This window comes from Hippocampus zosterae, chromosome 14, assembly GCF_025434085.1.
Source record: "Hippocampus zosterae strain Florida chromosome 14, ASM2543408v3, whole genome shotgun sequence".
NCBI lineage: Eukaryota > Metazoa > Chordata > Actinopteri > Syngnathiformes > Syngnathidae > Hippocampus > Hippocampus zosterae.
This window is the reverse complement of record NC_067464.1, coordinates 9,366,945-9,388,624: the sequence shown is the minus strand read 5'-3', so window position 1 is coordinate 9,388,624 and position 21,680 is coordinate 9,366,945. Positions and strand designations below refer to the sequence as shown.

The 21,680-nt window shown below is 43.0% G+C and overlaps 1 protein-coding gene across 5 annotated transcripts; it reads right to left on the bottom strand.

Annotated features, from left to right (window-relative positions):
- Window positions 1-179: 179 nt before the first annotated feature.
- On the bottom strand, window positions 180-21,576 carry tmem63c (transmembrane protein 63C). 5 transcript variants are annotated; one of them, XM_052086593.1, is made up of 23 exons: window positions 21,434-21,576; window positions 12,828-13,053; window positions 11,133-11,212; window positions 10,313-10,400; window positions 10,143-10,180; window positions 9,390-9,532; window positions 8,140-8,191; window positions 7,939-8,047; window positions 7,626-7,699; window positions 7,431-7,511; window positions 7,221-7,341; window positions 6,935-7,068; window positions 6,735-6,857; window positions 6,287-6,440; window positions 6,103-6,209; window positions 4,966-5,052; window positions 4,806-4,871; window positions 4,543-4,705; window positions 4,359-4,464; window positions 3,174-3,341; window positions 2,965-3,077; window positions 2,794-2,868; window positions 180-1,459 (listed from the first exon to the last, which is right to left on the bottom strand). In XM_052086593.1, exons 2-23 carry the CDS (start codon window positions 13,035-13,037, stop codon window positions 1,226-1,228), a joined length of 2,526 nt encoding a protein of 841 aa, XP_051942553.1. In that variant the 5' UTR covers window positions 13,038-13,053; window positions 21,434-21,576; the 3' UTR covers window positions 180-1,225. The 5 variants fall into 5 exon arrangements, with proteins under 5 accessions (XP_051942553.1, XP_051942551.1, XP_051942552.1 ...); XM_052086591.1 differs by lacking the exon at window positions 21,434-21,576 and adding an exon at window positions 13,874-14,727; XM_052086592.1 differs by lacking the exon at window positions 21,434-21,576 and adding an exon at window positions 13,874-14,727 and having other exon boundaries at window positions 12,828-13,008.
- Window positions 21,577-21,680: the final 104 nt, after the last annotated feature.

Sequence of the window (21,680 nt, the reverse complement as noted above, 5' to 3'; positions counted from 1 at the left end):
AATGTGCTGGGACAGGCTCCAATTCACCGTGACCCTCTTGAAGATAAGAAGTATAAAATTAATGGATGGATGGATGGGCAGTTTTTAGTTATGACTGATGTCCAAGTATTGTTTGAAGCACACAAAACGTGGACGGAATGTATCATAATGTTATCTGCACACCATGACAGCTTTATCTGTGACACAAGGTGGCATTTGCTTCAGCACAGAGACCAGAATATGTACACAGACAAAAAAAAACTGCATTAATACAATAGTTATGCCCAAACAGTGAGCCATGGCACATACATCAGAAAATAAGAAACTGTCCATTTTCACTTAATTGGTCCATTTATTTAACACACACAAAAAAATAATCTATGCCAGTGATATATAGTGACAGGAAGAACAATTAAATGCTCGTCCACTAGATGGCAGAAAGTACATCAAGAACTTTTGTGACATTAGTGGTGCGGTGAGAATTTTTTTCCAATGTAAAACATGTGCCTTGGCTTAATAAAGGTTGGGAAACATTGAACTACACGGGCAAAACAGGATAATCATCAACTTAATTCAACAAATCAAAAAGCCAAAGCCCAATACCAACGACACATACAGGAGCAAAAATAAATGCTGAAGTAAGTCTGACAAGCTTCGCAGAGTAGCGCTGCCTGTGCTCGGGGAAGGATAGAGGGTGTACATATCTTACAGTACATCTTTGCGTTACATTGCACACTCCGTCTGTCAGCTCTCTCACTGCAGATGGCTTCGCAACTCGATGCACCCTCCTCAGCCTCGCCACGCTCTGGCCGCCATCAACCAGATATCACTCGAGCCGGGACTGCTCTGTCAGTCTGGCAGAGCAAGTCTGCTCACACCACCCACTCTGGTGGCATCTTTCACCTCTACTCGTGTCCGAGGGGCACGACGTGTATCGCGTTTGTCACAGATACCAAAAGACAGTTTGCCTTCCATTGCTTTGAGTCACTTGAAGGTGGAGAGTCATGAAGGAGGATGGAATCTAACGTGACTGGCGGGTGGTTCGGGTGTGTAAAGTATTCTGGACATGATGACACGGATCCAGTATTTTCGTCACATCCTCTTCAGCTCCCCTCATTTAAATCATCTCCACTTTTACGAGGCAGCAAAGTTGGAATCCGAGGTCAAGTGGAGAGAGAAAATGTGGCATTGCAGCATGATCTCAGGAGACGTACACGTGGAAACCAGCGTTAGGGGGAGGGTGGCATTACTGGTAGCCCACTGGGCTGTCCATGAGTGGGCTGGAGCAGGAAGTGTCGGGGGGGTCTTGGAGCCGAGTCTCACGGGTCTGGGTGTGCTCTTCCTCTCCCTCCTCCTCTTCTTCTGTTGGGCCATGGGCTGAACTCTGGGAGCAGGCCATGGCGCCATAGCTGTGGTGGGCCGGGGAGGGCATGGGGGTCAACGCGAGCTCTGGCTCCAACAGTACGGATGCCACAAACAGCTGAAGGGATATCAATGTATACAGTAACTGTGTTACTCAGTCGATCGGGTCATGCGGTTCAGAGAATTTTCAGTATGGTGTGACTTCCTGAGAGCAACCGAATCCCTTCCGTGGCGGTTAGTTGGCTCCCAAGTTGTTTCCATTTCAGAACTCTTTTATGTACATACACTGAACTATAATGTATGTGGCCATCATAAAGCCTTCAGAACTGTACAGGCAATGTTTCGAATATTTGAACATTCCAAACTATAATTTGGCAAAATATACACTGTAAGTGCATACTGTACAGTGACTTTCTGAACACCCATATGTGGAGAAGTTAATCACCGTGCAATAAAAAAACAAATACAAATGAGGTAAAACTACTTAGTGAGATGTCTGACTGATTACAATAAGGAAGAGGATATTTGCAGAACAATTTTGTCACCTAGTGGCAAGTATTGGTGAAATCAAGTGTGGTACGCTCAGTGATCTCTTACAAACTCTTTCAAAAAAGTTTGTGTGGCAAAGGTTTGAACGGCAAGTTTTGTTTGACTTTCGAGGCATATTTGCCTGAACTCCAAATCCACTTTTGGGGCCTTTGGACTTTGGAGGATCAACAGTATAAGTTAAAAAAAAGACCTCAAAAATAAAATAGCACTAAGAGATCAACAAAAGGCAGGAACATTGTCATACTTTAATCTATCATTGACACAGTTTCATGAGAAAGCTTTAGAACTTGTGGAGTACCGCAGGGCTCAATTCATTGACTTCCACGGTTTAAAATTTGCATGCTGGTATTAACCAACATCAATAATTTTATTGCTTTAAATCCACATGTGGGTAGAGAATAGACAAATTGCCTCACCTCACAAAGGCAGTAAAAGGAAAACTATTTTCTTTGTATTTTAGATAGTATATTGCTGTTAAGAAATTAGGACTGGTTTATCGTCAGAATAAGTTATTTATTTTTTTGGTTGATTTTTGACACAGTACATGATGTCACATCAGAATTGTGATGTATTGTGGTTGACTGGGGCTGAGAACATTTTATACTCTGCATGAAATCACTTTACATGATGTCATGTGATGAAACGCATTCCAATCTAATAGTGGGGTGTCAAATATTTGGGGACATACTTGGTATGCAGTATTTGTCCGTTTTAGCTTGTGAAGCTGTCCAAACACAAATATTAAGTGTTCCAATTCAACACACAAATCTTGTGGACTATTTTCAGTCAACCATTAAAATGAACAATTTACAGGTAAGAATGAATCACATGTTGTTTATACAATTTAAAAACATGGCAAATTGTAAATTAGACTAGGCGATAGTAGCAAAATTTGTACATTACATTGGACGCGGTGGTTGAAGTAACTGTAGTCCTTTCTGCATCAGGGAGTGTTCGCTCTGCTGGTTGATTGGACATCTGAAATCAACACAAATGTATCATGGCAAACTGAGACGCATTAAACATAATGATCCATTTATCAAAGGTGTGAAGTTGAAGTCTGATCAGGCTGACCTGGTAGCTGGTTGACTTGTTTGGTTGCTTTTTAAGGCACAAGCGGAAAAAGGAAACGGCAATGGAGGAAAGCAGTGACACCAAAGTAAACAAAGTTATGGGATGCACTGCACCTGTAAAGGCAGCAGGCAATTATTCATCACGTCAACAAGAGTGCATGGCCCAATCGCAGGTATTAATGAGGGAACGGGATTAAAATGAAGCAGTACCTAATCTGAGTACGGAGAAGAAGAGCAGCCAGAAGATACAGAGGATGGGCGCCAAGATGACCTGATGGATGGCAGCTGTATGGATGTGCTGGTTGAGCTTGGTGGGAACATATGCATAGTAGATGTTGTAGCGGTCAACCATGTGCTTCAAGATCACATAGAGCAGACCTGAAGAGGGACAGTAACACAGATTTTTAATCAACATTAGACCTTCGACTCCAATCACATCCAGCACACACATTGACAAAGATATAAAAACGTCTGAACACGCAAAGCAAGATTTTTTAAATCACTGCCAAATTCACACATAACAGCCTCTGACTCCGTACGCACAGCAAAGTTCAATAACTTTAATGGTGACACAATTAAGTGATTTTTTTTCAATAACAGAAACACATTTAGGACACCAGTGTGATTGCATTGACAAAACAATATTCAATCTTAACATTTTAGGGCGTTCACTCCAAGACCGTAGTGCAAATAGTTGTAATTATTAAAAGTACCTGGTACATTGTCTTTTCTTGTATTGAACTATAATGTATTAATACGTGTTGTTCTATGTTTTCAAAACAACAGTATATCTTCTACTAGACAATAACGTATAAGTAGCACTGTCAAGAGCAAATTGTTGCTCGTATGTACCAAAACAGTATACTTGGGTTGCAAGTAATGAAATGCTCTCACGAATTTTCAACATTCTGTTGACTGAACTCTCTGAAAGCATCACACATATCTCCCTGTTGAATGGAACAGTCATCATGTACGATGCACAGGTTTTAGGGTAAATATCATCACCCTAATTACTCTTGAGGGGTTATGCACTAGCTCTGTTTCTGAGATGCTGTTTTGTGTTGTGAGCACAACACATGAAAAAAAAATCCTACAACCAAGAACCCAATGCGTGTCAGTGCTGTCTCCCGCTGCACTCAAAAAGTGTGCATTTAATTGCAGAAGCAGATTGACTGCAAGTTCTTCATCTCTTTCCGAGAGAGTGGGTGTCTGGCATTAAAAAAATAAATAAAAAAATCTTTGTCATCTTAGTCTCTGGGACGAGGGCATCAAATTTCCACTCTACACTGGACTGGCAGGCCGAAGAGGAGAGTGAGGTTAACGCACACACGCGCACACACACACACAGTAAAGAGAGGGTGCGAGACTATGTGTTGCTTAGTATGTGTCACTCACCAAAGGGTGTAATAATAGGACAAGTGATGCTGTAGGTCACACTGACAGCAAAGATACACATGGTCCAGGCGTACTCCAGGCCGAATTGGAACTCATAGGTTTGAGTCTGCATACATATGCACAATAGAACTTGACCACGATCTGGAGAACTCGGTAAAGCTTCGAGAAGAGGCAACCAGCTCACCCGTTTGACATGAATACGCTCAGCCTGAGACTTTGCGAAGCAGAGGCGGAGGCCATACACCGTCAGCGCCGGGATACGGAGCAGTTCCATGGCTGTGCCGATCAGCCCGGAAGTGATCACGTAGTTTACAAAGAACGCACCGTTGTCAGGGAGAAAGACACACCTATGCAAACCAAAATATGAAATTGTCACTGATTCTTGAGAAAAACATATTTGAACACACACACACAGGGGGGGGGGGGGGGGCATGTTTTGCATCTTACTGGAATTTGACTTCCTTTTCATCAAGAAAGTTGACATCAAAAAGCCAAGTGAAGAAGAGATCCAGACTACAGAGTAAACATAATACAAAGTAAACAATGGTTAAATCTACAGTGTCATGTTTTTTGCATCAAATGTTCATGTGTGTTTCTGTGGGCGCACCTGGACAGACCAAGGGAGGGCAGGATGAGGACCATAAAAACTAGGAGTAAAAAGCACTTGTGCATTGTGACCTGGTTCTCATTGGATCTGAGAAAACCAAAGAAATGACAAGGGCATCACTGTGCAACGCAGACATAGTACGTACACTTCAATAGCCACCTTAGCAATTGCATTAGAAAACTGGGGATAACGTTCCTTTGAGAGTAATATTGCACTGCATGCATCAATACAGTAAAAAAAAAAAAATATATATATATATATATATATATATATAACATATGTATACACACACTGTGTATATATGTACGGTACACACATCCATACATACAGCGAGAGGGAGAGAGAGAGAGAGAGAGAGAGACTAATGAATGTCTGCTAGCTTAATGCTAACCTAATTTAAAACGCCATCAACAGGCAAGTGAAAATGACCATTTGAACGCTAAAATGCGATAAAGTAGGGGGTTAACTGTAGCCCTCAACTTGATCACGGAAACCCGTATCAGCAAGATGCAGTGAAGTTCTATTACGTTTCTGACAAGCGTGTTGACAAATAGAATCCATTTATCATTCTCTGACACTGTCGATCACAAATGAGCATCATTAGCTTTGAAAGGGCAGTTATTTTCTCATGTCATTAGACGGCTCAGCCGTAGACCACGTTGTGGCCAGCGACTGTATGTTAATACCTCTGGAGCTCCATCAAAAATGATAAATACATCATGAGAAATTGCGCCATGGCGTATCAGTTGACTTGTTATGGAGCTGGCGGCCTCATTAGCAGCAGCTAGGCTTTCCACTTCAGTAAACTGTTGATTTGCATTCGGTCCCTCACACATCACGCCTGCACAACACGTTTGTGGGGGTGGTTATGTAAAGAGAGGGTGCTCATAGGTGTTGCATGAGGTTGTCTCCCCAGTGTGCAACTGCTCCGCTCCGCCTCCCGCTGCTCCGAGGAGCAGTGCGCGGCGACTGCTGTGCATTATCGCTGTCCTCGCATGGAGATCTCTATGACAACCTTCCCAGAATAAGAGTGCAAGCGGCGACAGAGGGAGAGTAACGAGAGCAACAGGGCAGGGGGGGGGGGGGGGGGTAAAAAAAATGACAAAGAGTCACAAGGAAGCAAGAGATGCTCAGTACCTGGTCCAGTGGGCCTCAAAGACGGCCGAGTAGTAGACAATAAAGGGCAGCAGGACTGAAAACACCCACAGCAGGAGGGTTGGGAAGAACTGAGTGATAATAGGGTTCTGTTGGGCAGAGAGAGAAGGAACACATACGTTTGGAAAAGCAGCAGCTTTCATCCCACTTGGCCTCCGAATCTGACCTGCAGGCTCTCCACAGGCCTGGTGACATTGAACTTGTCCATGGTGTTGACGATGATGGCGGGAGTGGTGAGGAAGAAGAGCAGCAGAAAGAGGAGGATGTTGAGGAGGACGCAGCGAAGCCACCAGCGAGAGCCAGAGACTGACAAGTTTTCCCTGAGTGGGGAGTTGGATGGGAAATGAGCTCAACATGCATACAGATGCCACAAGACTTAAAATTTAGTTTTTTTAGATTTGACAAGGTCTTAACGAATGAAGCTCCTCCCCCTCACTTCATCATACTTCCTTGGCACCACGACACCACAAGATGGCACCAAAGCAATACTTTTAAATTACACATACCTGAGCATTAAAACAGCAATTAAATGAGTTTCTCAGCAAATAACAGAGGATAGGTTCCCAAACCACAAATATGCGGGGGTTCACCGTACACTCAATGCAAACACTGACCAGATGATGTCACTGGGAGCGGGTGCGTAGCTGATTCCCCACTGGTGAGACTGTACCACTGTGGTGATGCTGGACTGCTGGGGTCGTCTGCGGCAGCGCACACGGCCGTAATCCTTCACAATTCTACAAAACACACCATCAAATGCTGCAATCGTTCTGTTCCAAAGGGGATCTGTTTTGATGGCTTCCGATCCACTCACACAGCCGTCATCCTCTCATCCCGAAATGTCACAAAAGCGATGCCCAGCCGCTTCATATAGATGCGGTTCTTCTCAGCATTGAACTCATCAGTCCATTTTTCTTCTAACTCGCTGTAGTATTGTTCTGCATCCACCTGCAATGAAAGTTAAACACTCGCTCCATCAAGACAATCAGAGACACAGATGTACACTACAGTACATTGAAACTGCAGCTCCACCTAGTGGAATTCTTATGTCAGTGCAGCACAAGTCACCATCAACTCGAAGTCATGTTCAACTTGCGTACCTTTTCAAAGCCACAAATGTCACAGCAGAATATTTGAGCGCACGGGTGGGTCTTCATCATGATCTTTCCCTCCTTTTGAGATTTTGTGGCAAAGTACAGCCTGCCTTTCATCGCCTTGCGCCTGTAAAAACCAAATCTCTTTGACACATCGTAGGAATTTGGGTGGCAAATGTTGACTTTAAAACTATACTTTATACTTAAATACTTTACCTCTCCAAGTCCAGCCTCATTAGCTTGTTGATGTCGAAGCAGAAGCGTATGTCGGTGACGGTACAACTTGGGTAAGCCTCACTGGAGGAACAAAAAGGAGAAGATGTTTTCAAAAATCATCCATCAGTATGAACACAAATCTTATGCAGGGAAATCAAACTTTTTAAGTGAGATAAAGAATGAAAATATGTTTACTGTAAGTGTTTGGTAATCAGTCCTGGGTCTGAAATGTCTCTGGGTATGGACGTGATCATCAGCGTTCTTGCAACCTGGAACACGATGCAAACAACATGAGACTAGTCATACGTGAGGAAAATAATGTATCACGCTGGACCAGTGATCAATGCCACCATGGTTTGACAGTATCAGCCTGACAAAGTATTTTTTAAATTTGACCGTTTTATATCTATGGCCTAAAAGTGTCTATTCTAGTGTTTGTTCCAGGAAATGTAAGCAGTTGATTCCCAAACAGTCAATTCTCCTCATTTTGTTGCATTGACCAACTGACCTTCTCATCTTCTCTGTACTGCAGCCGTACAGAGTGGTGAACCATACATAGGAACGTGATGAGGAAGTAGACTAACGCAAATATGGCGTGCAGCCACAGGAAGTTGTCACTGTTGGGCCAAAAGAAACACCGTTACAGTCTGAACTATCTATTTCACGGTTTACATAACATGAGCTGTCAAGCACACTGCGTTAGACTTACTTTGCGCTAACATTAGCCAGCGTTGTTCTTCCAAAGTTCTCAGGACTGTCTCCTGTAAAAATAATGAAACATGACAGAGAGAGAAACATTTTAATTGGACCTGAAGGAAACCTCCTCATTTGGGTGAGGCGACCTTTACTATTTTCAGATACTTTGTAAGCAATCTGAATGACATTTCTCACAACATTTAACTTCACTCACATTTAGGCCCAACTCTCTTAATTTGGTTGTTCTTTGTTTGCTGTTGCTAGGGGCAGTCCGTCAACGACCGACTTGTTTGTTTAATGACAAGGGTGGCACATTGCTCTGTAAGATGACAGTCAGCAGCAATAAAGTGGTTCTGTGGACTGCCCGGCTCCACTTTGACACCAAAATGGATCCTGCCTTCATTCTATTATAGAGTGGCTTGCTCAACACTTCCAAAAAAATAAACAACTGCCAAAAGGCGTTTTCACTGCTGTTTAGCAACCCGCTACCATTTGACGCCTTCGCGTGTGTATTAACAGGGAAAAAAAAAACTCCTTCTCCATGCAATTCTATTTCTGAGGTCTGAATTTGTGCAACACCCCTCGCCCACCCCATTTCCCCTCTGCGCCAGTCAGTTGTGGGGTGTCACAGCCAGCAAGTCCTTTCTCCGCTCCACTGAGCAACCTAAATTGTCAAAATGTTGTTGCATTAAAAATGCTATTAATTTATTCCCAACAGTCAATTTCCTTCATTTCGGAGCGTTTCTCTTGGCAGCACTGCTTTCTGTATGTGTGACTTGTTTAGTTTTTGTTTCCAATCAAATTTTGGCCTCCGTGTGTTGCCATGTCAATCTAATCTCTCAAGGGCCTTCAGCTACAATTTGAACTATATTAGCACGGAGACGTTTTCTTCAATTAATCAGATTTCTAATTCGTCCTCACAGTGACAGCTGCGTCAGCATGTTTCCATCCTCTGATTCGTTGGTTTGAGTGACATTTATTATAGCTAACTTGGATAACAAAACCCACCAGGAGGAGAGATTTACATTCATCAAAACATAAGACATTCTTTTTTCATGTCCTTGTCATGTAATTGGATAAACATTGATTGCGAACTGCTCCAAGAGATGTATGTGGCATAGTTGCGCGAGGTTCTATTGAGCTTTTGTGCAGTTATGATTGCAAATTTAATGTGGTGCTATTTAGGAGTGGACCGAGTTGGCCAAGTTGTCTCTCAAGGCCCAAACGTTTTCGTAATTTCATCATATGAGGGACCAAAAATACCCAAGAGATTCCCAGAAAAGTTGATTGGCAGGATCACAGCCAAAGACAGCAGGCACACCACAGTCATGAGCAGGATGATGTGGCGCTGGAAGGACAAATAAGTTACGGCGTCAATGCCACACTTGCTGCGGATCTCCTCGTCCCTACAGAAACAAAGCGACAACTTGTCTCAGAGGGGGGCCCTATCAAGAGGACAATCCCAAATATATTAGACTTTCGAAATAGAAAGACAAATGTCAATCAGAATGTATGCAGGTATTGTGTATTTTCACTCATCCAGAGTAAAGCTGTGGCACCACTGGTTTGGTGGTTACTTGACAGGAAGTTTGGGAAAACCGAGAATATAAAATAGAATTTAAAAAAAAAAAAGGGGGGGGGGATGCTGGTCTCACAAGAGCCCACACACATGAAGAACTTACAGGGTGGCTTTACACTTTTCCCAGGGATCCCAGAGTTAGTCACTGGCACGAGAGCTAAAAGCAGGCAGCCAAACCCCACCATAATACTATGGAAAGCAATGAACACCATGGAAATTGTTTTTTTTTTTTTTTTTACAACCCTGAATCTGTTATGTCAGTCCGAGTCAGAGCAAACACTCAGTGGGAAACCTCGGCACCAGTGGTTACATGAGGCCAGACTTGTTTGTTTTTGCTCATCAATGAGAGAGAACATGACTTTAGATTTTACGATGACATCAGCTTTTGAGAACAGAGGGCCATTACAAAAAAAAAAAAAAAGTCAAGGTCAACTTACTTCATCTGGTAAAGAGATGTGAGCCATGAACAGAACCCCTGGAATAACGGAAGCATTCAGAAGATTAGTTTTCACAATACTACATTAGTGAAGTGTCTCAATGACATTATTGTCTCTGTCGGGGCCTTAATAGTAGCAACTAAAAACATCACCACGAAGGTAAAACTTACAATGTCCTTTGTCTCAGAGTCAGAAGGGCTCGACTCAGAGGGAGACTTCTCCTTCTCACTTGGTTCTCCATAGAACAGGGATGTGAGACTAAAGTGTGAGGACAACAAATATGATTATGAGAAAAAAAAAACGTTCACTAAACTGACATGTCTTCCGAGCGGATGTTGAAATTATTTCCCGACCCAACTATTGTCTGTGTTCTTGGGTTGACCAGGACATTGAAAAACAAGCGACATAATTGAAATAAACTACAAATTGTTAGGTTAAGTGCGAGTGTTGTAAGGGGAATAGCAAAGAAAGTCAGGATGATTATGATTGTTAAAACAACAGAATATTTAGCAAATACAAATCTGCTCCCTGGAGGTTGCGAGCAGCCTGAGAGACGAGAGCTCAGAGCAACCTGATCCCATTGAATGAGTTAAAAAAACAAAAATAAAAAACAACAACGATAGTTTCCGCATGGCGCACTGTAGTGTAGGTCTCAGGGGTGATGGCAGCATGATGCCAGCTTGTCCTTATTCGGCACAATCCACCCAGGTGATGAAGATGTACTAAGCACCATTGAGTGATTTGAAGACATTGTAAAATTGTTAGGTCGTTAATTCCCATGAATAACAACCTTTTCACCAAAGCTCAGATGATAAATGGAACATCCAACACAAGCGGAGCATCCTATGCAGTGCTCTACCAAGCCAGCAGGGGGAGCTAATGGCTGCAGCATCAGTGCCTTCATCGGAGAAGAATCCTTATGCCTCCCTTCTTGAATTTTGCCAAGGCTCACCGCTACTATCGCTCATTTTCATAAAGACACGGATTCACCTGTCGTTTTCCATTAGCAGAGCCAGGCGGCCATAGTCCCAAGCAGCCTTCCTCAGACAGGAGAAGATGAGTAAGAGGAACTGTGAACCAAATCATACATGGAAAATGCATGACACAAAGACATATTTGCAACAACAACACAGAACGTAGTCATTAGCCTTGAGTCATCTCCCGGTAATTATGCTAAGTCGTTATTAATGACTTCTAATGATGTTGCAGCCTCATTTGTCCCACACGTAGATACGCCCTAAAAGGCGTTTGACCTTATACAAGTGTTGAAATGGGCACCGTTAACTATTTCATGTTTTTCGATTCACCGTGTGTTCCCACCACGATAGAATTAATCCCTCTTGGATGGGGGAAATAACACATAACATGATGTCTTGCTATGCATAAATCCGTCCATCAATTGATATCATTGATTGCAAATCATGTATTTTGACCATGACAAGCAACGTTACAAGACATCTTGCTCCATTTGAGTAGGGTACGGTTGTCGTGGAAACTGCCAGGCAGGTCAGCTTGCTCATACAAATACATGCCGCACACTCAACAGCCAAATCTAAAAGGCTCATTTACGTTCCTAAAGTGGAGCCACATTAAAGCGGATTAGCCTCAAATAGTTCCGGCTGAGTATCAAACAGAATGAGAAATGAAAAAGGACTAAAAACGCTGATGAAAGTTCAATTTCAATTACCGCCTTAAATCATTTAGACTTGTGAGTTGAGAGGAGATTTAGGTCGGTGGGTGATGAATAGCATCCATGCTAATGGAAGCATAATTGATGAGTGATTCATTCTTTACATGTGTAAGCAGTCAGGGCAACCGTGACCGGGGAGTGACCATAAATCAGCAATGTGAGCAAACTTTGAGATCATCTCCCCATGTTTATTTCTTCACATCCGTTGACGAGCTGTTATTTTATTTGTCTTTGTCTTGACGTGTGGGCACGCGCTCCTCTAATCCCTCAGATGATGTATTCCGTATGATGGTGGAATTGATGCAGAGGCGTGCTCCCGCCACCTTCAAGGGGGGGCGGGAAGCATGTTTTGACTCATGCTCGTCATTAACAGACATTGCTCAAGCCTCTCTGTTGCCTTGACAACCCACGGTGATGAAATGAGCCAATTAAAAGAAGGACGTGGCAGATTGAGAGTGTTATCGGAGCAGAATGGAGCCTGACAAGGCCGGACTGCAAAAAAAACAGTTCGCTGACAGCTGAGAACGGAAGCCTATTATTAACTGCCAAACTTGAGGAAAATCGCCTTGTTTGCACTTGTAAACACTTTTTATTCCAGGAAAATAAAATGAGTTTGAAATGTCACTGTAATTGGCACTTTCAAATGTTTTTTTTTGTTCCTGTGCACGCTATGCGACATTGACAGAAGCCTAAAATACCGAGTAAAAAGAGAGCTCAGATTTGATTTCAGTGGCTTTCTCTGAGTAAAATGAGCTCAGCCGGGGAATACAAAAGTGACTAGAGAGAGATATTTTTAGACACTCTGAATTCCACACCGCACAAAATCAAAATGATCAATCTGATTTTCAGTACATAGTCGTCTCATGCCAACACATCATTGAGGTCAATGACTAGTTATAAAATACAGCCTTTTTGACGTTTCTGTGATAAATACAGTAGCTGTGTATATGGGAGTCTCAATGTACGCCGTGCAGATCAGCGACTGCAATGCTCACCATCCACAAGATCACATTGACGGCCAAGACTGTGGGTATGCCCCCAAAGGGCAGACCCTGGAGGACACTGCTGCGCGAGTGTGAGCGGTAGCATCTCTCTGCTGTGCTGTTTTCATCCCCGATTGAGTCCAGGAGACCCAGGTCATTCAGCACCACGGACCTCCCTTCCACAGGGGGCGCTCTGGACATGAACGGTGCAGAGTCAGCCATCAGCACTGGACCATACCTGAACAAATAGAATAATAATAATAATAATAATAATACATTTTATTTGTGGGCGGGAACAATGACATTTAGAAGACAATGTTTTTAAGTAATTATATAAAAATAGTTGTGTATTTCCTAATATAGTGATGAAATGCGCCGTGTCTAAAGCACTGGTGTCAACTCAAGGCCCGGGGGCCAGATCCGGCCCACTACATCATTTTATGTGGCTCGCGGAAGCAAATCACGTGTGTCAACTTTGATGATGCTTGCTAAAAGCTGTCCCAAAATGTCTAACTGTCACGTGTAATAAATAACGTTGAGACGTTGCAATAATTTTGCTGTCCTATTTTCACTCACTTGAACAAACAACACACAAATAGTTGTCCGATTTAAAAACTAGTAATCCATCAATTTGTTTTGTACAAGTAATAATACGATGAGATGATTAAACATTTATTCGGTTTCACTGTTGTAAAGGCCCTCCGAGGGAACACGTATCTCCAAAGTGGCCCACGACAAAAAATGAGTTTGACACCCCTGCTCTAAAGTTAGCATTTAGCCGCGCAATCAAAGCCATTGTGGTCCGCACCAGGTCAAGCATCAAGGTTCAGTCTAATGACCATTAGATTCCATTAGCAGCCATTGATCTTTTCCTCAATCTGACAAATGTAATTGAGATGTCAAGTAAAAACCACAGAAATCAATTAGATTAACCTTTCAGTCCTAAAAAAAAAAAAACAAGAGATGCGAACAAATCAGTTTGAAGTCAGGGACAACCCTGTGGTTGTTGAGAGAATGAAGAGGCTTGGTTGAACCATGAAATAGTCTGTTTACTCAACTGCATGTTTGAACAGCTGAGTCCTGCCTTTTTTGTGCACTTTCCTGTGCAGAGCATGCAAAGGATATGATCATTCACAGCACCGTGACCACCGACATGAAGCAGAAATAATCCGCAGGCAACACACAGAAATGGCCACACACAAGAAACAGATCAACACCGTCAGAGTTGTTCAGTTTGTTGACACTTTCGATGAAAACACTGCAGAACCAACTATGCATTGCATCAATATGGAACCAGTTATCACATTTACGTGGAAATATGAGTCTTGACAATACATTCAGGAAGTGTTTACACGGTGACACACACACGGGAATCTTATTTCCCCTTTGCACAATCATTGAATGTGAATTTAACAGTAACCCGATGAGTGAAGTCAACACAATGTCAAAAAACAGACAAAGAAACACCATTCCCAAACAGACTCAAAATGAACAAACGGCAACGTGTGGAATTCATCGAGAGCTGAAACAAAGTGAAAAGCATGAACAAGCCGTCATGGTCTCGTAGGCTTTTCATCTTTCCACAAGTAGTCGTCGAAAGATGCAAACTCCACGTCCAGAAAAGAGCAGGATGCCGACTACGGTGTGGAATCGCGCATTTGGCCACAGAGTGACTCAGCATTTTTTTTCACGCTGTGGAGATCACAGGCTTCAAAAGCTAAACAGTCCAACACGCTCGCTCTCATCCTGTCATATCCGTTCCCTCTATATTCTTTTGAACTCAGAAGTTTGTCTAATCCTGTCCCTCCTTCGTTTCGCTAAAACTGGCTTCCGAAGCCGAGGCAGCAGATGTTGTTCCTCACACAGACGGTGTCAGGGAAGTCTGTGTTGTGCACGTCCCAAGTGCTGAACTAAATCTCTATCTGACAACATATCAGTTTCGAAACAAAAAGCTGGAAAAGGCAACTGCTCTGCTAATTGGATTCCTGCCCAAAAATAGCAGTATGTGTGTGTGTGTGGGTGTGTCTAACTGAGGATGCCATCTCCTAGGTGGCAGACAAAAAGAATGAAACTGCAACTCGGTGACACCCTGCAACGATGCTTTACTCTCCCTGCTTGTATTTCCAGCAAAGCAGCACTGGTGGCCACCGCAAACATTATCACTGAGCACCGTGGCTTTCAAGTCATTAACAACCACTGAAAACGCAAAGTCTCTCAGACAAGCAACTCGGTATGTCAGCAAAAAGCTCATAATGACAATGCAAAAAGGTAATGGGTTATTGCGGTGGATTTATACAAAGAGGCCATGAATTCTGCATGCTTTTACATATCAGAAAAGTACTATGCTAGGATCATCAAACTTATTCCCGCTAGAATTGTTTCAGGTTTTATTTGATCGTTTTGATGCAACTCTTTGTGTAGTTTTCTCAGCAAAGTTTTTTTTGGTCAAAAGATTAAGTCCGGAATGTAGAGGAAAGGGTGGTCAAGGAAATAACTGGTCAACATGTTTGCCTCACAGTGCAGAGGTGCAGGGTTCGATTCCGGCTCCGGCTTTCCTGTGTGGAGTTTGCATGTTCTCCCCGGGTTTCCTCCCACATTCTAAAAACATGCAAGGCAGGCTGACTGAACACTTTAAATTGTCCCTAAGTGTGAGTGTGAGTGTGAGTGTGAGTGTGAGTGTGAGTGTGAGTGTGAGTGTGGATGGTTTGTCTCTGTGTGCCCTGCGATTGGCTGGCAACCAGTTCAGGGGTGTCCCCCGCCTCCTGCCAGAAGACAGCTGGGATAGGCTCCAGCACCCCCCGCGACCCTTGTGAGGATCAAGCGGTTCGGAAAATGGATAAATGAATGGATGGATGGATTTGGAGAAAATGTGCAAATAAAATTTATATTGTGTACAATTTTGTCCCGATTTAAATAATGGACTACACGTCAGTTGGTATAGTGGTTTTATAGTGCAAAAATCGCAGTGGCACACACAAGCACTCCATCATAAATCAGGGGGGTAATATTCTGCCCCCTTAGATATTGAAATAAGCTCACCTATCAATTCATCCATCGCTTTTTGTTTGATGACATCATGACTGGATTGATAATCACTCAAATTTTGCTCATAGTTGGAACTGGGATGTCGACGTAAAATTTGAATTCTGAATGAGTTTGTATACCAAAGTATTTATTTTTTTCAGCATTTGTGAATTAAAAGTGACATCCAAACAACAAATTATCCAGTTATCCAATTTAAAACATGTTTCGAACCAAGCACCAATCTGGAAGTCATTAGACAGATAGACAAGCACTCCCATCCTGTTGTCAAAAAGATTTATCACCTGCCTGAAAGAGAGATGAGCTTGTTTTGGCAATGAACAATAAATAAAAGCCCGTGTGCACTCTCAAACCTGTGCACTTAATCAAGTGCCAGTCACTCAGAGGGAGGGAGCAGACTACCCGTGGGGTCAACTTGCAATTAGCATGAAATTAGAGAGCTTCAGAGCTGTTGTTCCCTCTGTGACAACCCTGCCTGTAACCTTTATTTAACGCCAGCGCGTGACAGAGCAGGAGCTATTTTTCTGAGATGAAGATGGACAAACGTGGACAAAAGTACTTATTGCGATTCAAAACTTGGGGGAGGGTGCTTTGACAAAAATTAATGGGCACTTTTGAAAGAATGCTTCTTCTAGTGGCTGTGTTTGGAGCAGTGTTTAACTGCACAGCGCCATATTGAGAGCTGAAACAAATATTTTGGTTACCTTTTAGATATCTGAGACAAGATGAGTCCAAAGTATGATATGGGTGCAGTCCTACTCGACCGCACATTACAAGAATATGGCAAAAAAAAAAGAGAGAGAACATCATACATGATAGCTATTGTCATTAAAAAATGAGTGTTATTATCTTTGAAAATGGGATTAGGGCAACATTATAACAGGTGCACAGGATCTAGCAGATGGCCCTTCATTCGGGGAAGAGATTCAGAGACCAAAATTATTGTGTAAAACTAAACTCATAAACCTTTAGTACTGCTTTGGGAGTACTTAGTGTCTGCCTGACTTTATCGTACAGTGGTCCTGTTGACCCTACTTGTTTCTTGGCTTTGTGAGGGAGTGTCTGCTGAATTCAATTATTTTTTTCCCAATTTTATTTCATCTAGTAGATGCACCAAATAAATGCATCTGAATCCAGATACATTAAATTTCCCCAAATCTTTGTTCAGAGTACATTGTAGTTCAGTGTAGGCTTGTGTTGTATACGGTCATTAAATCCACACAGTATGTTCATGTTAGAATAGCCTGCGTCAAGCCTTCGTTAACTGTCCGAGTGAAAATCTCTGACACAGCTTTCAGATTAGGTCAATATAGATGTACGTTGTGTAGATCTGTGAGATGGAGTTGAACAACGACAAGCAGACGATAATACATCATCGCATAGCCTTCCTTTGACGAGCGAACGGGCTTCAGCATGGCGATGAGCAATAACTACTCACTCGAGCAATGCACAACAAACCGAACACCTGCTTCCTGTCTGGCTGCACATGCTCAGTAAGGCCCCGGGGGAGTCCAGTGTGTCTGCTCTGCTGCAGTGTGGACAACCCTCATTAGAACCCATCTGGCATCTTGGTACAACTTGAGTCCGGCATGGATTGAAATTGTAACAACACAATCTAAAATCTCGCCAATCGGTACGGTGTTTGCCGCAGATTACTTTACACAGAGCCTCCTGGAGAACATCCAAAATGTGCCCGACAAAACACGAGTCATTATTGTTAGCGCCAAAAAGTGCAAACACTGCCGATTACAACAGACAACACCTTCGAGATGTGTCTTCTATTCAGAACCAAAATACAGCACAACACACTTGAAATGATTCTTATTCCTTTTTGTTTGTTTGTTTGTTTTTATCTCTGGAGGCAACCTAAATATTGAGTTGAAATAACATCCATCCATCCATTTTGTGATCTGCGTAATTTCACAAGGGCCACAGGGGGTGCTGGAGCCTATCCCACATTTGTCTTCGGGCAGTAGGCGGGGTACACCCTGAAATGTTTGCCAGCCAATCTCAGGGCACACAGAAACAAACAACCATTCGGACTCACACTCACACCAAGGGACCATTTCGAGTGTTCCATTGAGCTGTCACGCATGTTTTCAGAATGTGGGAGGAAACTGGAGTACCCGGAGAAAACCCACGCAGGCACGGGCAAAACGTGCAAACTCCACACACCAAAACATGCCGTGTCATATTTATTTAGCTTCTTATTATTCAGCTGTCTGGGTCAAAAGTATTTTCTACTCTATTCGCTGAGATGGGAAAATGACCAACATGAATAAAGGCTTCCCTAATTGAATCATTTGCTGTCGAGTGCTGATGACTAATGCACCGAAGCATCCAATTTGAGCTATTCAAACCATTTCATGAATGACATTTTCCTGTAAACATCTAACCAGCAGTGTCATCAGCGTATTTCTTGTCATACCATATGCAGTACTTGCCTTCTACGCCAAACAAAGACGAACACCGTTCATATTTCACATGTGAGCAAAGATCGCTCATTGATGGCAATTAATTTGCCTGACTTCCATGCAAGCTGTGTGGGTTCATGTCCTCACTCAGTGACAGTGTGACTGAATGGTTTTTCCTCACATATTATCGCTGCGATTTACTGGCCATCAGTCCAGATTGTCATCTTTCACCAAAAGTCAGCCGCGATAAGCTCTCATCTTGTGACCCTGAACGGCATAAGTGGCAAGTAAAAGCGGAAGGATGGACCTCAGATTGTACATGAAGAATTTCACACTAAATCTTAACCGTAGTAATGAGGTTTATTTTTGTGTGGAGAACACGTAAACTAAATCACCACGCAGTTAAGAAAAGAAAAGCAAAAGCCCAATATTGTGTTAAGAACAGAACTGCCATTCTTTATGTGCAGACCCACGTACTGTAGGTCTGGTCAACATCTTGCGCGGTATTGTATTTATCTGCGCTCGGTGGAATCAAAACCACAAAAAATGGGTACACGCTACTGTCCGTCATAACTGCACAAGAGTTATTGCATCACACTGCTTTGCGAACACTCAATTCAATGCAAATTCAAAGCAGTAAATTCAAATTTTACATTTAAGTCGCTAGACAGACCGAAAGACATTCAGCACTGTGCATGTGGTCAATTCAGACTGAATTGTTGAATTTCAAATACATAGATAGATAGATAAATAAAATCAAAACACCTAGGATTAGCAATGGCACAATTGTGAAAAGAAATGGTAATTGCGAAGAAGTCAGTCGATCGTGTGGAATTGACGCAACATTGAGTTTTTGTTGCAAGTGGCACAGGAGCTCTTTGACTCAGACGAAATTCATTTACACTAAGCTGTACTAAGACGCAGCTCCTCCAGGCAGCATTATCCGGCTCAGTACAACACGGACATGAAAAACGGCATATTTTATTGACTGACTGACTGATCATTACCTTTCCCCCTACTCGGCCCCTGATACGGACTTTGCCATTGCTCATCCACTTCCCCCATCTTTCTGTGCAAGTGGAACTGTTCACCTACTCATGGTGCTGAACGAGAACAAGCATTCAAACACACAGAAAACGAAAACACAGCCAGCCAGCCTACCACTAACCCCGTACTGTAGATCCTTGCTGACTGCCTTACAGCTGTTCCGGTATTCATCTGACAACTATGAGGCTTTTTTAAAAATGCATTTATTTTACTTGAATCTCACAGGTTTGCCTCTTGAAATATTCACGTTTAGATGGTGCCTGAAAATGACCAGCATTCAATTGAAAGCCTTCGCTGCATGCATTCTTGGATGAAATATTAAAGCAATCCATTAAAGAAAACAAACAGGATTTTTGAACAAAAAATATGAAACGGGTTTGCTCAAACAACAGGATGCTAATCAATGTTTTATTGATGATAAAGTATCTTGATCGCTAGAATAAGAATAATCACTAGACTAAAACGAACGCATTTAAGATTTACTGTATGTTTCCAGGCGGCACAGAGGTCAACTTTTTAGCATGTCGGCCTCACAGTGCAGAGGTGCAGGGTTCGGTTGGGCCTTCCTGTGTGAAGTTTTTATATGCGCCGCATGCCTGCGTGGATTTTCTCCGGATACTGCGGTTTGCTCCCACGTTCCAAAAACATGCATGGTAGGTTGAAAGGGCAAATGGTTATTCGTCTATGTGTGCCCTGCGATTGGCTGCCAACCAGTTCAGGGTATAGCCCGCCCACTGCCCCCAGACAGCTGGGATGGGCTACAGCACTGCCCGTGACCCTTAGAAAATGGATGGATGGATGTTTCCATATAGTTGCTTATCACTACATAGCTTAATTTACATTTTATCCTAACATAATGAAATTCAGCGTCAAAACCACTAACACCACAGTGACTTTCACTCAATATTAACAGTATCAACATCAATACTGGGGCTACAATAAAGACTTGTCAGATCTGTATTTGTTGTTGGGTTACAAAAGTGTGGCCCCCACCAGCATTTAAGTTTCCCCATCCCTGAAATAGATATCGTTTCCCCCGAGTGGTTAGAGGCAATAAAAACAGCAACAGTCACACTTTGGCACCATTGGGCCCTGCTGTCATCGCTCCAGTCTGCAAGTCAGCCACGCCCACCTCAAGTCACTTTGCTTCCAGTGGTTTTCCTAATCACCAATCAAGCCTCTTCTGCCCCATTTACTCTGCCTTAGTATTTTTTGCTTGTCCCCATGGCTGTTCTGTATGGCGTTTTGTTACATTACAGGGAGTTTGCCCATTCTGCTATTGAGAGTTGGGGAGCATTATTTGTGCTAGGCTCCCAACTCCGCCCAAAATTTACAGAGACTCTTTATCTGGACTTTAAATTGAACTGCGTGAGTACTCACTCCTTAGTGACTGGATATAAACCATTGCCAGCTGTTACTGTGGCCTGCTGTGCTGCATTTGGGTTTCACACACGCCCGAGTCAACAACAGCCAAACAAATTGTAAATTATTCTTAGCTTAAAAATCAACAAATAAATTGCTGACTGTGTGTATTATAACATGTACGGCGACCCTATGCATGTCTTGATAAGCATACCGATGTGGGCTGAGTGTTGACATGAAATGCAATGTAATTAGCTTGGATTCAACAGGTCAAGCTACTAAACAAATGATGCCTTTGTGCATCTACGTGACTGCAAACGCTGAGATAAAAGACACGGACTAAATCAGAATAGGCTCCTTATCTACCAAGAGGCACCTGCCAGATAAGGAGTGAATGGAAAGCACACGAAGTGGAATGAGGAGATGGCATATTGTAGTGGGGAAAAAAAAGAAACAGAAGCTGCGTTGTCTGTGTTTTGGGTGTAGCACGTTGCCAGAGACCTCTCCCCCCTCGCCATACGTCCACTAAAAACACTGTAATGTTGCGCAATCAAAAGTCTTTTGAACGGGATTGTCTCCCCGATTTATGCAGGCGACTCCTCGCCTGCTGCGGCGCTCACAAGTGTCTAGCTATCAGCCACCCTCCTACTGCAACTTGTAAATCGGCTGCGACATTAATGGCGTAAATGAATCCCACCGATGCACGTTTTAGTCAGAGAGCGGACGGATAATGTCCAAATGCGCCCGACTCACCTCAAAACGCTCGCTGGTGGGCTGGCGTGATTGAACAGAAGGAGAAGCCGCCGTAGTGTTTTTGTCTTCTCCAGCCAAGAAACTCCCACCTTCCCAGGGACCGTCTAAAAGTTCAACACCTGCCAGCGCGCAGCTCTAAGGGAGTGTCAACGAACGAACACGTGTACAATTGCGACACATTATGTACTACTATATGTTGGTTGGCCATTTAAGTATAGAACAGAAAAGAAATGGCAGAAATAGGCCT

Bases quoted from the DNA above. Each gene is read 5' to 3' on its own strand.
- tmem63c (XM_052086591.1), bottom strand. From the start codon at position 13,929: ATGCTCTGCACAGGAAAGTGCACAAAAAAGGCAGGACTCAGCTGTTCA. The intron at 7,069-7,220 runs GTACGCAAGTTG...CTTTCATTGCAG, and splicing joins ACATTTGTGGCTTTGAAAAG to GTGGATGCAGAACAATACTA. The intron at 4,872-4,965 runs GTGCGCCCACAG...TTTACTCTGTAG, and splicing joins CCCTCCCTTGGTCTGTCCAG to TCTGGATCTCTTCTTCACTT.